A 17,278-nucleotide genomic window follows, 5' to 3' on the forward strand; every position below is an offset into this window, starting at 1 on the left:
TACTTTCTATTTATCTAGAAACCCCTAGAGAAATGGGTTACAGGCCTCATTCTCATACAGGAGGGGAGGAGAAAATAAGATATGCCAAACGGATGTTAGCTCATTCCTCTAATACATGGAGAGAAAAAAGAGCTTCTATGAAAAATGTAGAACTGCTGAATATTGATGGTTTGCTTGCATAATCTCTCTCTTCAGGTGAGCGGTGTGTGTGTGGCCTTCAAAATCTTCAAGCTATCTAAATACCTTTATAGGATCTAGGCTCTCACATCCCCACTATACTGAAGCCAATTTACAATTTCCATTTTAAATATGGGGTGCAAGTTGAGAAGGCCAAATCTCATTATAGTTTTAAAAAATCATAATTCATGAGAGTCTAAGTCACAATACTTTTCTGGAACTGGGTTATGCCTTTCACAATTTCATGAGGTAATGTTCATTTGGGGGGGGGGATAGCCAGCATAGTGCTCTCCAGAAGTTGAACTACAATTCCCCAAAGCCCCAGCAAGCATGGCCAATGGTCATGAATGATCTCCACAACTTCCAGAGGGTGCCACATTTACAGGTTCTGCTGTAGAATCTATACAAGATGACTGTTGGGCTCTAGTTAAGCATCTTTCAGGTATGTAAATATGAAATGCATATGTTAACGTTCATTGAACTTGCATGTTGGCTTCCACTTCTTGAGGGCTTTGTGCTAATCTTAGCACATGAACAAAACACCACCTTAGTTGAAGGAAGTTGACACCGTTCATATGGGGAGGGGTTAAACGAAGGTGATTCTGAAACATGAGTTTTCAGTGGTCTGGTTTGCACATCACTATAAGCCAGCCTTTCCTAACATTTGGGTCCCTAGGTGTTGCTGGTCCGCAGTTCCCATAATTCCTGACCATTGCCCAAGCTGGCTAGGGCTGATGGGACTTGTAGTCCAGCAGCCTCTGGGGATCCAAAGGTTGGGAAAGGCTACATAAGCTATAATCTGAAACAAAGTATGGCTTACCGTTAATGGGCCCATTCTGTGTCTATCTGACTCCTTCCTTTGCCAAGTCAGGAGGAGAAAAACCACAGCCCTGGCTTACTATTACATACAAACCAGTGTTCATGGCTTGTGTTTCTCTCCAAACAAGTGGAAACAGGATATGCCTGTCTGGTCTCTAGCAGTTGCCTGGGTATACCAGGTGTGCTAATGCTAGAACTGACCTCTATAGCACCTCATATTTGAAGCACTCCTATATTAATAGGTGAAGTGGCTCTTCTCTTGATATCACCCACAGGCCAAGTACTGAATTTGCATTTAAAATGTTGGATCCCAAAAAGTGCTTGAAGAGATCTAGTAGAAAACGGTTTTAATCTACCCGGGACTGGCAATATCGGGATAGGGTTAGCCCTTCCTGCTCTTCCTAAAAGGATTCATGTGTGGAGAAAAGCTATTATGAGAGTAGGAGAGGAGACGGAAGCTGACGGGCCTAATACATGTCTAAGCAGTTGGTTTTTCAAATGGTGGTGTGTGATAGGGAGGCTCTTTCTCCTTATCAAACCTGTCTGCTCTTGCTCTTCTAGAGGAAGGAGCACACCCACTGGTGCTCCCCCCCCCCCGTCTTGTGCTTCTGTAAATCCTGATCCTCAGTTTGACAATCTAGGCGTTACAGCAGTGTGTAATGTTAAGCCCCCTCCCCCTCCAGTGTCCTCAAGGGTGAAATCCAACGAGTCCTTTTACGTAAGGAAGTTAAGGTTGCAATGAGACCTGCAGTGACACAACCTCGGTGTTACATTGACAGTTTGACAAAATGATAAACATTGCCCTGATGCTACACCTGGCAGTTTTTCATTGACATTGCTTCCCTTGAAAAATATCTAGAGCCTGTACTATAAGGGCATGGGGCCTCAGGACCCTTACAACATAGTAAAAACTGGTTTTTGCCCTGATTCCCTAAATGTCCTTGATTGAAAGAAAGATATTACTTAAGATGGTTTAAAACTTGACAAATCGTTTTAACACTTTTTAGGGGACATCTGTATTCTTCAGTCCTCCACATGGAGGTGACTGGCTGTCATTTCGCTGTGATATATAATATATGTGAATGACAAGATTCTGTTCTGGGACAAACCAAGTTTTGTGACCAGAAAGTATATATATTTAGACCTGCAGACTTTTCATGATTTCTCTGAAGAGCAACACTCTACTCCTGTGTGTTATGAGGAGGGCAAGGAAGCTGTGCATTACATTGCATTCTGCCTGTTACAAACTTCATTTAGCTAGCATTGCCCACAGCATTTAAGCATACCGCTCCACTGGTTCAGTGTGTAAGACCTAGCTACCAAGTCTTAGTCGCTACTTGTCCATCCTTAATTATAAGTCAGAATGTACCAAAGTCCAGTTCCAGAATATTTTTTCAGTCCTGTGACTCAATTTTGCTATCCAGTCGCAAGAAGAAGGTTTGTATGAGAGAGGATAGGCTCCTTGCACATTTTGAAGATTGGTACATCACTCCTAAAGTTCTGGCAAAAGTGTTGCACTCTTATACGCAGCTTTGGTAGTTTAGTGCCAGGATCCTAGTGTAGCTTTGATATGTTCCTTTCAGAGAGGCCCAGCTGTCTTAGCTGGGTGGAGGGTGGTGGTGGTATGTGTCTGATACCTGGTAACATGGCTCTTGCATCAGGCAGGAAGGGGATCTTGTAGTGTAGTGTGAAAGCATCCATTTCATAAAAAGGCTTCTAAGTGTCATTGTGCAGAGCCTTGGAACTATGGTTTCTACAACTTCTAGGATGGATGGTAACAAAACACTTGGCTGAGGCATCGTAATACCTTCCACAAGCCCCTACCTTCTCTCCCAGCTTTTGTCTCCTGTGCTAGCCAGCTAATTCCAGTTCCCATGCGCTTCGCTTATAATTGGTCTGTGGGAAACAGAAGTAGTGTAGTACAGATTCTGTGTGTGTGCCCTTAAATACCGTTTGGCTGGCAAAAGAGGTTGGAACAGTTACAGCCTAATGGCTACAGGCAACACATACCAAATTCATGGTTTCTGTATGGTTTTTTAAAAAATTCTGGTTGTTTATACTATTGCTCTGGTTTTCTTATTGCGAGGGGCAATGAAATCAGGCACAGGCCCTGATCCCAACCACTGGTAATCTTACTCTGCCCCCACCGCAGCTTCTCACACTTTCAAGCATATATATATAGCCATAGGGGCTAGAAGCTTGCTCTTTCAAAGTACATAAAACTGGAACCTTGGCTATTTTTAACAGAAAGAGGGCATCAGTCAAGTAGGGAACCTCTCCCTTCAAGCCCACTAATGCTCATTCTCTTCCACTTTGCACACACTGCTGCTTTTGAACTCGGCAAAGTACGGGTTACATCAACAACATACAAACACTGAATACAAAATGGTCTTTAATTGAAATCTGCAGTGCCATTACTCATCTAGCAATGTTATTACCATACAGACATGATATATCTTACAAGGGTGGATGTTCAAACAAGTGTAGAGGATGCACAGATCCAAAGTGGTAGGAAGTATGGCTTCACCTAAGGGACTGAGAACTTGCCTTCCACAGGAAGAATGACAAACAGGGCTGGGAGTGGCTGGAAGTGGTCTTACATCATGTGTATTCCGCAGTGCAACTTTTTCTAGGGGTTAAGATCCTGGGAGCGCTAGGGAATGAATCTAGCCAGGAAGAGCCTGAACAGAGACCCTTGAGAAAGGATGAGGGCCAAGTCAACTCTAGTGGTTAAAGGTTAGTATTAATAAGGGGTTTGACCTTGAGCTGATCTAAAAAGGCTTGTATCATTTGCAAGAAGACTGGTCTCAATAAGGGAGGTGGGCTATTTCAATGGAGTGCAGCTGAGTGTGATGTGGTTTGGCTGATAATTCTGGTTGCCAATGGGGTGGCCAACATTTTTCTTTAAAAACATTTTTTTCATAACTGGACATTTCTACTCAGACTATTGGCCCAGCATTGTCTCCTCCGACTAGCAGCTGCTCTTCAAAGATGCAAGATAGAGATCTCTCCTTGCTGTGCTACCTGAACGTCTTTAAAGGGAAGTGCCGGTGATCTGAACTTGGAACCTTATGCACGGAAAACATGTGCCCTGTTGCTGAGCTATGGCTTGATGCTTATCTATTCTGAGGCTATGTAGTTGCGCTCCTATTGCCCAGGTGCCTAGGCAGCTGCTAGCTGTTATGCCTACATTTTGAGGGGAGACTGGTTCTCAATATTATTACCTCTTTCTAACATGGTTCACAAGCACGCAAGACCCATAGAGCAGAGCAAGTCTAAAAAAAGGAAAAGGAAACTGGCCTCTGCTGATATGCTGTACATGAAGCAAAACTTTGAAAGACCAATTTTGCACCGTTAAAAATGGTCAGAGTGAAACAGCTATATGGCTTTAGAATCCTGCAAATCTTGGCATTGCATGTGCAAAACTGCCTTGAATTTTTTTATTTGATGCTTGTGCCAAAATTTGGACTTTAAAACTGTTACTGCTGCATCAGATCAAAGGTATATCTGGTCTAGGACTTTTTGTCTTCAAATGGGGCCAGCCCGATGCCCCTGGGATATTTGTCCCAGCTGCCCCATAACACCTGATATGTTGAATCGATGATCTTGAAACCAGTCCTATTTAGAAAGGAGAGAGGAAGAATCTCTCCCTGCTTCTTTGTTTCTAATAATTCAATTATTCCCCTGAAGCATCCCTTTGTGGCCAGCCAATAAGGATGACTGATCCTGTGTTGATAATGTTACGGCTGTTCAGATGAACCCCCTCACACGTTCAGTGAATGCATGAAGGTCATATAGATACATGTAGTTAAAAGACTTTTAAAAAGCAACCACACCAAATGCTTTTAGAATAATCTGCCTTTTTTTGCAATTTAATCTTGAATATATTCAATAATGGGGTCTCTAAATTGTGATGAGAATTTTTTATTTATTTCATTCTGTATATTATTATACTTGTATACCGCCCCATAGCTGAAGCTCTCTGGGCGGTTTACAGTAATTTTGCTTATCTCACCACTGCACCCCATTTTAAAATGGCATCTATGTCTTGTAGGGTTGCCAAGAATGCTCGCTTAACAATCAATGTACCGTGTATGGATGGACAGGCTAGAAAATTTAGTCTTTGTCAATTTGCCAAAAGCAGGGCTTAAGCATATCTGGGAACCATTATCAGATCTTGTGAGGGGACCTGAAATTAAGCTGTGGTGGACTCTGCCCTAAAAAGGATCAAGCCCTTCAATTCTGCACAAAGGAAACCTAGACATACTGGTCTGGCTAAATTAGGCATAAACTATGCAATTTAGTACAGTCGTGCATACATTATCCTGAATTGCATAATTTATTATATTTGGGCTTGTCATGAAAGTGGGGGCAAGGAACTACAATGGTGATAAGTGAATTTTTAAAGTTGTTTGATTTTCATTGAGTTAACAGAACATTTTACATTTAAAATTACCTTACGGTCATAAGCCTTCATGATGGGATAGGCAATACATTTCACAAAATGACACAAATGTGAAGTTCTACACCTCAAGATGAAGAGGGGGTTGTTTTGAGTGTTTGCAAAATTTCCTGTTGGATCACTGGCAGATGCTATTTCAGATCCCCCCTCCTTGTGAAATTCTCTGCATGAAAGATTGGCTTAGAGAGGCCTTCTGGTGTGGCCTCCTTATTGTTGGGGTAGTATGTGGGCCTGTGCTGGGGGCATTTCTGCAGCACCGAATGTGAAGCCAGTGAAAACAACCAGCAGCTAGAGAGTGGTTTGCTACATCTGCGGAGCTGGCAGATTTTATACTCTTTCTCCCTGCTGTTGAAATTAATGGGCTTTTGGGCAGGATCCCTTGCATCCATCTGTTCAAATGGCCTACAACTGAACTCAGATTGGGAAGACTGAGCACCCTCCACTGGGCCTTTGAGTTGGCAGGGTCGAAATGGTCTCCAGGGATCCCACATAGATCTGTCCTTGCCTGCTAGGCAGTGCTGTGTACTTTCACTCCCTGCTTACACCCTCTACTGGTTGCATTATCACTGAGAATATTGTTTTAAAGGGGATTGGCCAGTTCTTTGTGAGGGTGGTTTCTTTTTTATATCTCTTGCCTTTTTTTTTTTAAGCTTAGCCAATTTAAATAAATATTCAAGCATGTGATAGCCTTTCTTTATTCTTTGGGGAAAGCAATAGCTGATAACTGGAGCCATCTTGAATTGGACAGCCAATCCAAAATGTGGAGAACCTCGATGTTTTCTTTTTCCTTTCGAAAAGCTCGTCACTGGTCCTCATAGGTGAGAATAAAGCAGCAAAGGGACAGGCAGCATTTGCAAAGACTCAAATGGGGGGGGGGAGGCATGCTTCTGATTTTCTGAGCTACCACTGCCCCCTAACCTCAAAGCCTTCTTGCTCTCCACGTTTCTCTTTAACCCCGTGGGCTAAAAAGTTGCTCTCTTCCCATCAGCAAAACTTGATGACCCCCCCCCCCCCCCGGGAAAAAAGTTGCCCAATTCTGCTTGGGTGTCAGTGTTTTTGCTACCACTGCAAAGAGCAAGATAATACACACATCTTCTGCCTAAGGATATTGGATGGGAGAGAGGGTGGGTAGATGAGCCTAGTTGAAGCGTGCACTGTCTTTAAGGTTTATGCCATGTAGCAAAAATATTATTGGTTGCAGAGCCCTAAAGCAAAAATGGGTCACCGAAGGCTTAGGTTAGTGGACTGCAAGAAGCCATTTCCTAGCATGCAGCTCCCAGCACCACAGAATGTGGAGCAGCAGGTATAAGGCAGGGCTTCTTGAGGGTGTAAGCTGCCTGGCAACCTATCGCATCACTAGTCTATCTGATCTAGCACCATCAAGCCCGAGTGGCAGTATCTCTCAAATCTGGCTCTCCAGGATGGCCAGGCTGTATTTTCCCCCACAGGCTGCAGACCTGAGCTCTGGTAGGTTGGATGTGTCTTTATAATTCGTGCAAAACATATGCTGTAGCACCACACAAAGCCTATATGCTTGATAGCACTGAGTTCTCCCCCAAAGCTGCTGCATTTCCTCCTTTAATGGGAAAGGAGCAGCTGTGACAATAAATTAAGCATAAAATGTCCTGCAAGGGTAGCAGCCTGACCACCCAAGGCAATTCTGCCCCCTTGTGGTCTGAATGGAATTAGCACCAGAGCATTGCTTTTGTCAAAATGGGCTGGTCTTATTTTTGAACCAGAGCACTGAGGAACCTGGCTTCCCTCCTGTGCCTCACCTAGAAAATGTGAATAAATATGAAAGGCCAGAAGGCCTCTGACGATGTGACCAAGCAAGCCACAGCCGGCTCCCACACAAAAGCATGCTTGAGCAGTGATCCACCCATTCTTTCCCAAATCGAGCCGGGTATGTGCAAGCATTCAGGTGTGCTGTTTACCTGTTTCGGTAGGAGCTATGAACAATGCTCCAGACAGAGGTGAAATGTGCATGGGAAGGCACCCCCCCATAGCACTTATTTGAGACAAAGCACATGGCTGGGGGGGGGAAGGAGGGGGCGGGGAGAATAGCAATAGCCACAACTCATCCTGCCCTACAGCAGAGATGATGAGTACAGGAAGACATTCTTAGCCAGCTCACCTTCCTTTCATGACCTCTCTTTCACAGCAGCCTTAGCGTGGTCATCCCCCACCCCACCCCATGCCACCGACCACACAGGCTGCTTTGTCATGCTGTGGGGGTAGAGGAGCGGAGCTGTGCTGATCCCAAATCTGTGGCTGAGGCACTCTGCAGCAGATTGCCTTTTGTACTGGGACTAGGAGCTCTTCTGGACCCTTTCCTGGCCGCCCCTGCGCGTAAGGTGACATCACACCTTTTGGAGTTTGATCAAACACAAAAAGCAACACATGTTCAAGGAAGGAGAGGGACGGGGGAAAAAACTTTCTCCAAACCAAGACCTTCACCTGAGAAACCAAGAGGAAAGGGGATTCTTCCTTGCCAGTGGACACTCTGCAGACTCCCCTTTCCCCTTTTGAGCATTAAAAGAAGTTCGCCAGAACCAGCATCGGGATCAGAAATCGCACTTCCTGCCCCTTGCGTTTGCTCTCTCTCTCTCTCTCTCTCTGCCCCCCCATTCCCCCCTCCCCGTTACACAGACCCATCGAACAGAGACGTGTGTTAAGTGCAAATGTAAACATTCCTCCTTATAAATGAAAAAATAAATAGATTACTTAAAAAGTGCAGTGCATGTTGGTGCCAGCCGGGGGAGAATGGATCTCTTTTCCCCCATCCCAAACTCTGGAATGGGCCACATCAAGTGTGTGTCTTGTGTCCATGTATATACAGTGTGGCTGGGGGGGGATGGGGGAAGGGGGGGATGATGGCAGTAGGGGCACTCCGAGCTCTGTACCCAAGAACTGGAGCATGTCCGTGTTGGAAGAGGAGGGGGCGGGTGATGCCCTTAGGCTTTGGTTGTTACTTGTGGGAAGGGCTGTATTGGAGTGGGGGATGGAAAACAACTTATTTTCAAGCTGTGGGGTGGGGGACGTTTCCGTGCTGACTGTGGCCCAAACATGCATTGAGTCCATATCAGAAACAGTCCGGCACCCGGAATGTGCCTCGTCCGGCTGAGATGTTGAGAAGGGCCCCTGGTAGACGAACGTGCCACTTCCCAGCCCGTCTTCTCTCGGTGACTCATTGGGCCTCGTTAGCACGAGATGGTCCTCTGCTGGATCCCACAGTGTTTGGGACTCTTGAGGAAGCAGAACGGAAGGGGTCAAGGTTTCCATGTGTAGCAAAAGCCTTTTCTGCCAAGTTGTAGGGCCAACGATGTCAGCGTCTGTGTGTTCGTTTGCTTTATGTCTCCACTGCCCAGAGAGGAAACTGCAAGCTCTTGATGATAGAAAGTAACCTTTTACCCCACAACCAGTCCAAGAGAAGGCAGGAATGCGAGGGATGAGGCGCGCTGGCTCACCTTCCAGAGATTATGATATATATATTTATATAGAGCTTTTATAGATTATTTATATAAATATCTGGGAAGAAGGTGGTGGTGCAGGGAGGCAGAGGAAGGGCAGGGATCTGTACAACCTGGGGGAGGAAAAGCCAAGCAGGCGAGATCACAAACTGGGCATGTCTGGAAGTCTCTGCACCTCCCCGCTGCCTGAATGGTCCAATTCAGCACTGTCGCAGTCTGAATCCTCGTAGGCAGCAGGGTCCTGTAAGAGAGGAAAAGCATGAGAAACTCTGGGGGAGCGGGAAGTGCACAAGAACTTGCCCTTACACAAAACACCGGGCAGCATTTTTGCCCTGAATTCGGTTGGAAGGAAGAGGCCTTAGCTGGTGCCTACTCTTGCCCTTCAAAGTAGGGATGGGGAAGGAGTGGACTGCACAACTCCCATCAGCCCCAGCCTGCATGGCGGCTAATGGCCAGGGATGATGGGAGTTGCAGTCCAACAATCTCTGGAGGGCCACAGGTTCCCCTACCCATGCTTTGAAGCAAATATTCTGCACCAAGAAAAGCTGAAAAGCAAATCTCATATGTTATGCAAAGGAAGCAGCTTTGCCACTCGATGGCTTATGCTGCATAATATATTTTACATCTGCTAGGCACAGGAAATGGCAAAGAGGGCTTCTGGGAGTGGAATGAGGCAGGGTTGACTACAAGAATTCCCACTCAGTTCCCTCTTTTGTTTTGAAATTTCACCAGAAGTTGTCCATACACTTTCAAGTCTCTCTCTCCTTGAGGCTTTGTTTGATAATCAGAATAGTGCTGAATTCTGTCTGCTGCCATATTTGCTGATGATTCCTCACATGCACATTAATAACACCAATCGCCACCAAGGAGCAGGTGATGGCCTCAGGAGCTTTAGGTAATGTACATGTTGACTAGCCCACAATATTAAAAACCATAAGAGTGAACTAGACTGATTCCCCCCGCAGCCTTCACAAAGTCCCTGCATTGCCCATATTCTCCACCAAAGGGAAATCTTGAGGCAAAACACAGCAGGCCAGATGCCTTTATGTCTGCAGAGATCAACATCCCTCCATTCTAATGCTGCACCCACCTCTCCAGCATTCTGCTCTGCACTAAGCTGGCGTTTGACGAGCCGAATGGCTGCCTCTTTTTCAGACAGCCCATCGGAGTGTCCCAGGATGTCATCGTCCGAGCGCTCAGCATCCAAGCGTTCATCCGTGTTGGTGCTGGCCACATCAGGTGTGCCACCGCTGTGGGATGCTGTGGTGCCCTCGCTGGCAGTGCCCTCCTCACCATCCCCATCGGAGAAGTTCTCAGAGCTGAAGGTGGAAAGTGACTGCCGCTTGCTCATAGTTTGAGGCCACCTGGGTAAGGCAGGAGGTGAGAGACGCCTGTCAGCAATGTGAAGTCATGAGGACCACCGTGTGTGGCTAGGACAGTGGAAACCAACATGGTGCCCTGCAGAGGTTGCTGGCCTTCAACTTCCATCAGCCAGCCAGTCAGGGATAATGGGAGTTGAAGTTCAACAACATCTGGAGGGCACCATGTTGGCTATTCCTGGGCTAGGGGATGGCCACATCAAGGGAATGTATGTATTCCTAAGGAACAACTTAAGAACACAAGAAGAGCCTGGCTGGATCAGGCTATTGGCCCATCTAATCCAACATCTTCACGCCATGGCCAACCAGATGCCCTTATGGGAAGAGCACAAGCAGGACCTGAGTGCAAGAGCAATCTCCCCTCCTGCAGTTTGCAGCAAATAGTATTCAGAAGCACACTGCCTCCAACAGTGGAGGCAGAATATAGTTCCTGGTAGTACAAGCTGTTTGTTGGTGGAACAAAAAGGTGGTGGGCACCCCATCATTATCGATTATTAAGTAGAGGCTGGATGGCCACTTCACCTCTCAGGGATGCGGTAGCAGCGGCTTTCCTGAGTTGGCAGGAGGTCAGACTCGATGACCTTTGAGGTACCTTCCAATGCTGATGATTCTATGATGTAGCATCACCCAGGGAGTTGGTAGCAAGGCCAAAAATTGAATTCAAAATGGAGAAACTCAGTGCATGGGGATGTGAGATCACATGTTTTGTTTTATTACATGTTCCTGAGAAGAGGCAAAGATATATGGCTACATCCCTGCCTCTTCAGAAGCATCTGGTTCCAACCAAGAGCCTCACAGATTCCAAGACTTTCCCACATGAGAAAAACTAGCATGACGCTAGTCTTCTCCCTAACATGCTGGTTTACCTATCTAGTCTAACTACATGCAGGGAGCTTTTTACAGGGGAAATTTAAATACACAATTTTGCACCTGCCTTCTGAAATAGCGCAGTCTTAGTAGGACTATATCACATATCACCTTAGTTCTCGGGAGAATCAGTGGACAGCCTTGGCCCTAAGTAAAAGGACTGATCTTCTCCATTCTTCTAAAGAGCCTCCAGTGGTTCAGCGACAACTATAATCTAGTTTGGTGATTAAGATTATTCCACTTGCCATTTAAATTGTAAAAAAATCAGGATTAACAGAATTATGAGAATATACCTATAAAATATGTATAAAAGTATAAGGAAAAAATCCACCCTGTTTAATGGAGCCATCGGTAAACCTGTTAAATCTTAAGCAACATCTCTTAAGTTACTTTAAAAAGTGTAAAACTATGTATTTGTTTTATTTATGTTTCACCTTTTTTCCGCAATAGAACTCAACGCAGTATATGTGGGATTCAGTACTAGTCTTGATCTGTTTAGGATCTGCAAGATTAATGTTTCTCCAGTCTTCGGATCAAATGACCCAGAACTGGATTGCTTATTTGTGAGAACTGACTTGGGATAAACATCAGTCCTTCTATTTCTAATGTTCAGGATATGAGTGCCGTTGTTTTTTTAGCTAACATGGCACCACTGACACACAAAACGGAGACATCATGGGGCTTGAGGGAACCCTGAGGCTTTCAGAAGTACAAAAAAACCATTAGAAAAAACCTAAAGGGGGGAACCCCCAAAAACAGTGCAATGAGGACTAAGAGTGCTCAGTGGCCATGGAATGCTGAGTGGCTGTGGTGGGAAGCAAATGATAGAGATGGAATGAAGTGGCTAGATTCCTGAACAGCAACAGGTCCCTAGTGCTTGATCAAAGCTTAGCAGCAGGTTCACTAGTGCTTGATCAAAGCTTAGCAGCAGGTTCACTAGTGCTTGATCAAAGCTTAGCAGCAGGTTCACTAGTGCTTGATCAAAGCTTAGCAGCAGGTTCACTAGTGCTTGATCAAAGCTTAGCAGCAGGTTCACTAGTGCTTGATCAAAGCTTAGCAGCAGGTTCACTAGTGCTTGATCAAAGCTTAGCAGCAGGTTCACTAGTGCTTGATCAAAGCTTAGCAGCAGGTTCACTAGTGCTTGATCAAAGCTTGTGCAAAATGCATTATTGAACAATTTTTTCAAAGGCCACTATTGCTTAAAAGGTTTGGTCAGGTAGTTTGCGCTGTGTTCTGAAAATCCTGTGGCCTGCATTATTATGACTACTCTGTGAAATATCATGTACACTAATAGCACAGGATAAAGAAGAAAAAGAGCATAAGAAGAGCGCTGCTGCTGGATCCGGCCAATGGCCCCTCTAGTTTTTCAGCATTCTGGTCTCGCAGAGGCCAGCCAGAGGTCCCGAGCGCAACAGCACTCTCCCCTCTTCCAGTTTCCAGCAACTGGTATTTGGAGACATAGGGTGGTAGTCCATGTTACTCAGAGTAGACCCACTGAAAATAGACACAACTAACTTAGGCTCACTCATTTTAATGGGTCTACTCTCTGAGTTGGACTTAATTGAATACAACCCATACTGCTTCCAACAGTGGAGGGAGCCATCTAATGTCTCATCTTTTGTTGCACAAAATATTTGCACAAAGATTGACTATACAGAAGGACTTGCGACGGCCCACCCTGGCCTCAGTGTGCTCAACAAGGTGAGCTGCCAACACCCAGGCAAACACTCACCTCTGCCGGAGGGGGAGCTCTACCTCGCTGTCCACTTCGCCCTCCTCCTCCTCTGAGGAGACCCCACGCTTCTGAGCCAAGAAGGAAAGAAGGAAAAAGACGCTATGTCACAGCTGAAATGAAACTGGATTAAACAAGCAAAACCAAACCCACTGAACCACTAGGTATGTACTACGTTAACTGGAATTCTTTTTCAACATTTTGGATTGTGGGGCCACAGTCCAAACCTACACATGTGCAGCACTCAGGGCAGAATGTGCATCACCCCACTTTGAGATTGTGCAAAGCAGCCTCACTCCACTTCCCATCCTGAACAGCTGATGGGCAGTTGTTAGGATCACTAATCAGTGGTATACATACGTAGGTCTAGCAGGTGGATGAGGCAGGGCAATCATGGACACGTCACCTATTTAAATGTGTGATTCCCCACCCAATTAGGTATAGATGTGTGGAAGCATGTTATTGGACACATATGGCCCAGCTGGATGGGGAGAGGAGGTTTAGGAGAACTGGTGTGGGCTAGTGGTTAGGGTGTCGGACTGGGACCTTGGGTAGACCAGGGTTCAAATCCCCACTCGGACATGAAGCTTACTGGGTGATCTTGGGCCAGTCACTGTCTCTCGGCCTAACCTACCTCACAGGGTTGTTGTGAGGACAAAATTGGAAGAGGGAAAACCATGTTTGTACGCCATCTTAAGCTCTTTGGAGGAAAGGTGGGATATAAATGTAATAATAAAATAAATAAATAGAAGAGAATTTAGCAAATGCTGTTGCCTTAAAATAAATCAAAATATTCAACCAATATTCAAAAGCACAAAAAATCCAGAAATTTTGTTTCTGTTCTAGGCAAGCCATTCTAGACACATATATGTTGATCTGTTTTAATATTTTTAGTTAGTAGCTGTTTTAATTGTTTTTAATGTTTTTAATTACTTGTTTTTAACTGTTTTACTGATAGTTTTAATGTTTTTTGTAAATCACATTCAATCAGTACATACATTTTAAAAAATAAATAAAAATCATAAATAAATAAATATTTTATTTATTTAAAAGTATTTCTACCCCACCCTTCTACCCTATAACAGGGCACTCAGGGTGGCTTACAAAAATAAAACCCAACACGTACATTTGAAACCAGTATCAGCTAATGCAGATGCTAGATCAGCTTCCACAAGAAGCAGGTCCTTCTCTGTGATGGCTCCAGAACTCTAGATCACCCTCCCCTGGGATGTTCATTTGTTCCCTTTCCAGATATCTTTTTGGAGGCAGAAAAAGACATTCCTCTTTCACTGTGCATCTGGGTACTAAGCCCTTTCTGCCGTCCCACTCTCATACAAGTTCAGCTTCTTTTTTTCTTTTTTTTAAAATTCTAGTTATTTTTATGGTAGTGTGGGGGTTTTTTTGGTTTTACATTGCTGACTGCTTTAGGGAACTTATGTTGGAAAGTGGTCCAGAAGTACAGCAAAGGCAGGTCCACACCATCCATGTAAAGCACATCCAATGCACATTGAAAGTGCATGATTTTCCCCAAAGAATCATGGGAACTGTGGTCAATTACGGTTGCTGAGAACGTGTAGCTCTGTGAAAGGGAAAACACAGTTCCTAGCGTTCGTTGGGGGAAGTCACATGCTTTAAAAGTGCAGCTGGATGTGCTTTAAATGTGTGCTGTGGATCTGGAACAAGTTGAACAAAACAAACCAAGAAGGAACAGACTATACCAGAGTCTTAAACTGGATATGACAGGGATAACCAGTGATGGTATATTGACTTCCACATGTGCTCCCCTGTTGTTTATAATTTGTTTCTTGCTGTTCTTAGTTGTGGAGGAGCTATAGATGGGAGGAAAGTGCCACCGCACCTCCCAAACTATATCTCCTATTTTATTGTAATCTCCAATGTATTTGTGTTTTAATATATGAATTATTCCTCCTTTCTGTATATGGGTCTATGACCGTAATAAAGTGAACTTGAACTTCAACCTCCCAAACTAGGGCAATCATGTTCGAATCCAGCTCAGGCTTCTAAGATCAGAGTGGGTATTGCCCAGATGTTTTCAAGCCTACATTATAGAAACTGGAAGGAAGGATGAAAGGAAGGAAAGGGAACGAAACGCACTCCCAGCCCTGCCTTGGCCTACCTGGTTCCGAGTGACAGCTGCCCGATACAACAGGGCTGCTGGCGTGAGGTGCTGGGATTGCGGTGCCGCCCCCACTCGACTGCCCCTGCCCTGGTCCCGCTCGGCTTCTTCTCCTGGATGCAGCCTGGCCTTTCCCGGTGGGCCCACGGCGCCTTGCCGAGAAGAGGGTGACTCGGGGCTGCTGGAACAGGGCACCGAGGCAGTGTCTTCACTGGGCGTCTCGCTGCGGGGCTGCTCCGCTGGTGGGGACTCGGGGCCAGCCGCGCCCTTGCGGCCCTCAGCTCCCAGGGTCGTGGAGATGAGGTCAGGGCTGGAAGACGACATCTTGCGCAGCAGCAGGTCATGCTGGAGCCCCCGCAGGGCTGCGCAGGGCTCCAGGCGCTTGGCTCCCCCGGGCTCTGCCAGCTCCCCGCAGCTGCCCCGGGTGCTGACCTTGCGGTAGCGCAACTTTGCACGGCGGCTGCGTCCCGGGGATGGGGGCCCTTTCTGGCACACAGGGATGGCGAGCTGGGGCAGGGTGGGGTCCATGATCACTTCAGTCTTCAGAATGTCTGGCCTGTAGAAGAGAAGGAAAGTGGTGTCAACAAACAACAGCATCAACGCTTATCATGACATTTCAGTTTGGCCTTTTACAACAGGCATGGGGAAGATCAGGCTCGGGGGCCAAAAGCCATCCTCCAGGCTCTCTGTCTGGCCCTTGGGACTCTTCTCTTCCTCAGCCGTGCCCTCTGTCCCAAGACCACACCCACGATGGGCTCTGCTTTGCACCATCCTCGAGTCTTTTTGCTTGACTGGAATGCTTCTTTGCCTGCATGGAGGACAGAGGGGCGTGTGTGTGACTGCATAGAAACTAGCCTCCTGTACAAAGGTAACAATTACATGCGTTGGCCCACTCACTTTTGCCTAGGGCTCCATCCACCAATGGCATGTGGGCCCCAGAAGGGTGTCCAGAAGGGAATGCAGGCGTTGGGCTGAAAAAAGTTCTATACACCTCATCTACTGTATAATATCGCCCTCCCCCTTTGCGTCTTGTTTCATAGTTCCAGGCCTGCTTTATTGATTTTCATGCTGTTTTAGTGCTATTGTCACATGATGAGGATGATTAAAATAATTTATAAACGGCCTTTCATTTTGAGAAGACACAATCATAGAATAGTAGAGTTGGAAGGGCCCTATAAGGCCATCAAGTCCAACCCCCTGCTCAATGCAGGAATCCAAATCAAAGCATTCCCGACAGATGGCTGTCCAGCTGCCTCTTGAATGCCTCCAGTGTCGGAGAGCCCACTACCTCTCTAGGTAATTGGTTCCATTGTCGTATGGCTCTAGCAGTTACGACGTTTTTCCTGATGTTCAGTTTAAATCTGGCTTCCTGCAACTTGAGCCCATTATTCTGTGTTCTGTACTCTGGGACGATCGAGAAGAGATCCCGGCCCTCCTCTTTGTGGTAACCTTTCATGTACTTGAAGAGTGCTATCATATCTCCCCTCAGCCGTCTCTTCTCCAGGCTAAACATGCCCAGTTCTTTCAGTCTCTCTTCATAGGGCTTTGTTTCCAGTCCCTTGATTATCCTTGTTGCCCTCCTCTGAACCTGTTCCAGTTTGTCTGCATCCTTCTTGAGGTGCGGAGACCAGAACCGGACACAGTACTCAAGATGAGGCCTAACCAGTGCTAAATAGAGGGGAACTAATACTTCATGCGATTTGGAAGCTATACTTCTGTTAATGCAGCCTAAAATAGCATTTGCCTTTTTTGCAGCCACGTTGCACTGTTGGCTCATATTCAGCTTGTGATCAAAGACAATTCCAAGATCCTTCTCACATGTATTGCTGAGCCAAGTATTCCACATCTTATAACTGTGCATTTGGTTACTTTTTCCTAGGTGTAGAACTCTGCATTTATCCCTGTTGAATTTCATTCTGTTGTTTTCAGCCCAATGCTCCAGCCTATCAAGGTCCCTTTGAATTTTGTTTCTGTCTCCCACTGTATTAGCTGTGCCCCCCAATTTTGTATCATCTGCAAATTTGATAAGCATGCTCTGTACCTCCTCATCCAAGTCGTTAATAAAAATGCCCATATGAGGGCAGTTCACAAACAAATAAAAGCCAGTTTACAAAATCACAAGTATAGAACCGATTATAAAAATATAGTTACTCATCATTAAAACGCATAGTAAACCAATTTCATCAAAACATGAAAGTAACCGTAATTAATATAATAAACAAGCCCATTAAACCG

At 45.6% G+C, this 17,278-nt stretch overlaps 1 protein-coding gene across 1 annotated transcript in view; it reads right to left on the bottom strand.

Annotated features, from left to right (window-relative positions):
• Positions 1-8,633: 8,633 nt before the first annotated feature.
• MAP3K12 (mitogen-activated protein kinase kinase kinase 12) overlaps positions 8,634-17,278 on the bottom strand; it is a 126,205-nt gene continuing 117,560 nt past the window's right edge. The window contains exons 11-14 of the mRNA XM_061621723.1: positions 15,044-15,599; positions 12,907-12,977; positions 10,019-10,292; positions 8,634-9,169 (exon numbers count right to left, since the gene is read on the bottom strand). Coding sequence (XP_061477707.1) covers positions 9,071-9,169; positions 10,019-10,292; positions 12,907-12,977; positions 15,044-15,599 — 1,000 coding nt within the window. The 3' untranslated portion in view covers positions 8,634-9,070. The remainder of the gene's footprint in view (positions 9,170-10,018; positions 10,293-12,906; positions 12,978-15,043; positions 15,600-17,278) is intronic.

The sequence above is a fragment of the Rhineura floridana genome, chromosome 3 (genome assembly GCF_030035675.1).
Source record: "Rhineura floridana isolate rRhiFlo1 chromosome 3, rRhiFlo1.hap2, whole genome shotgun sequence".
NCBI classification, from domain to species: domain Eukaryota; kingdom Metazoa; phylum Chordata; class Lepidosauria; order Squamata; family Rhineuridae; genus Rhineura; species Rhineura floridana.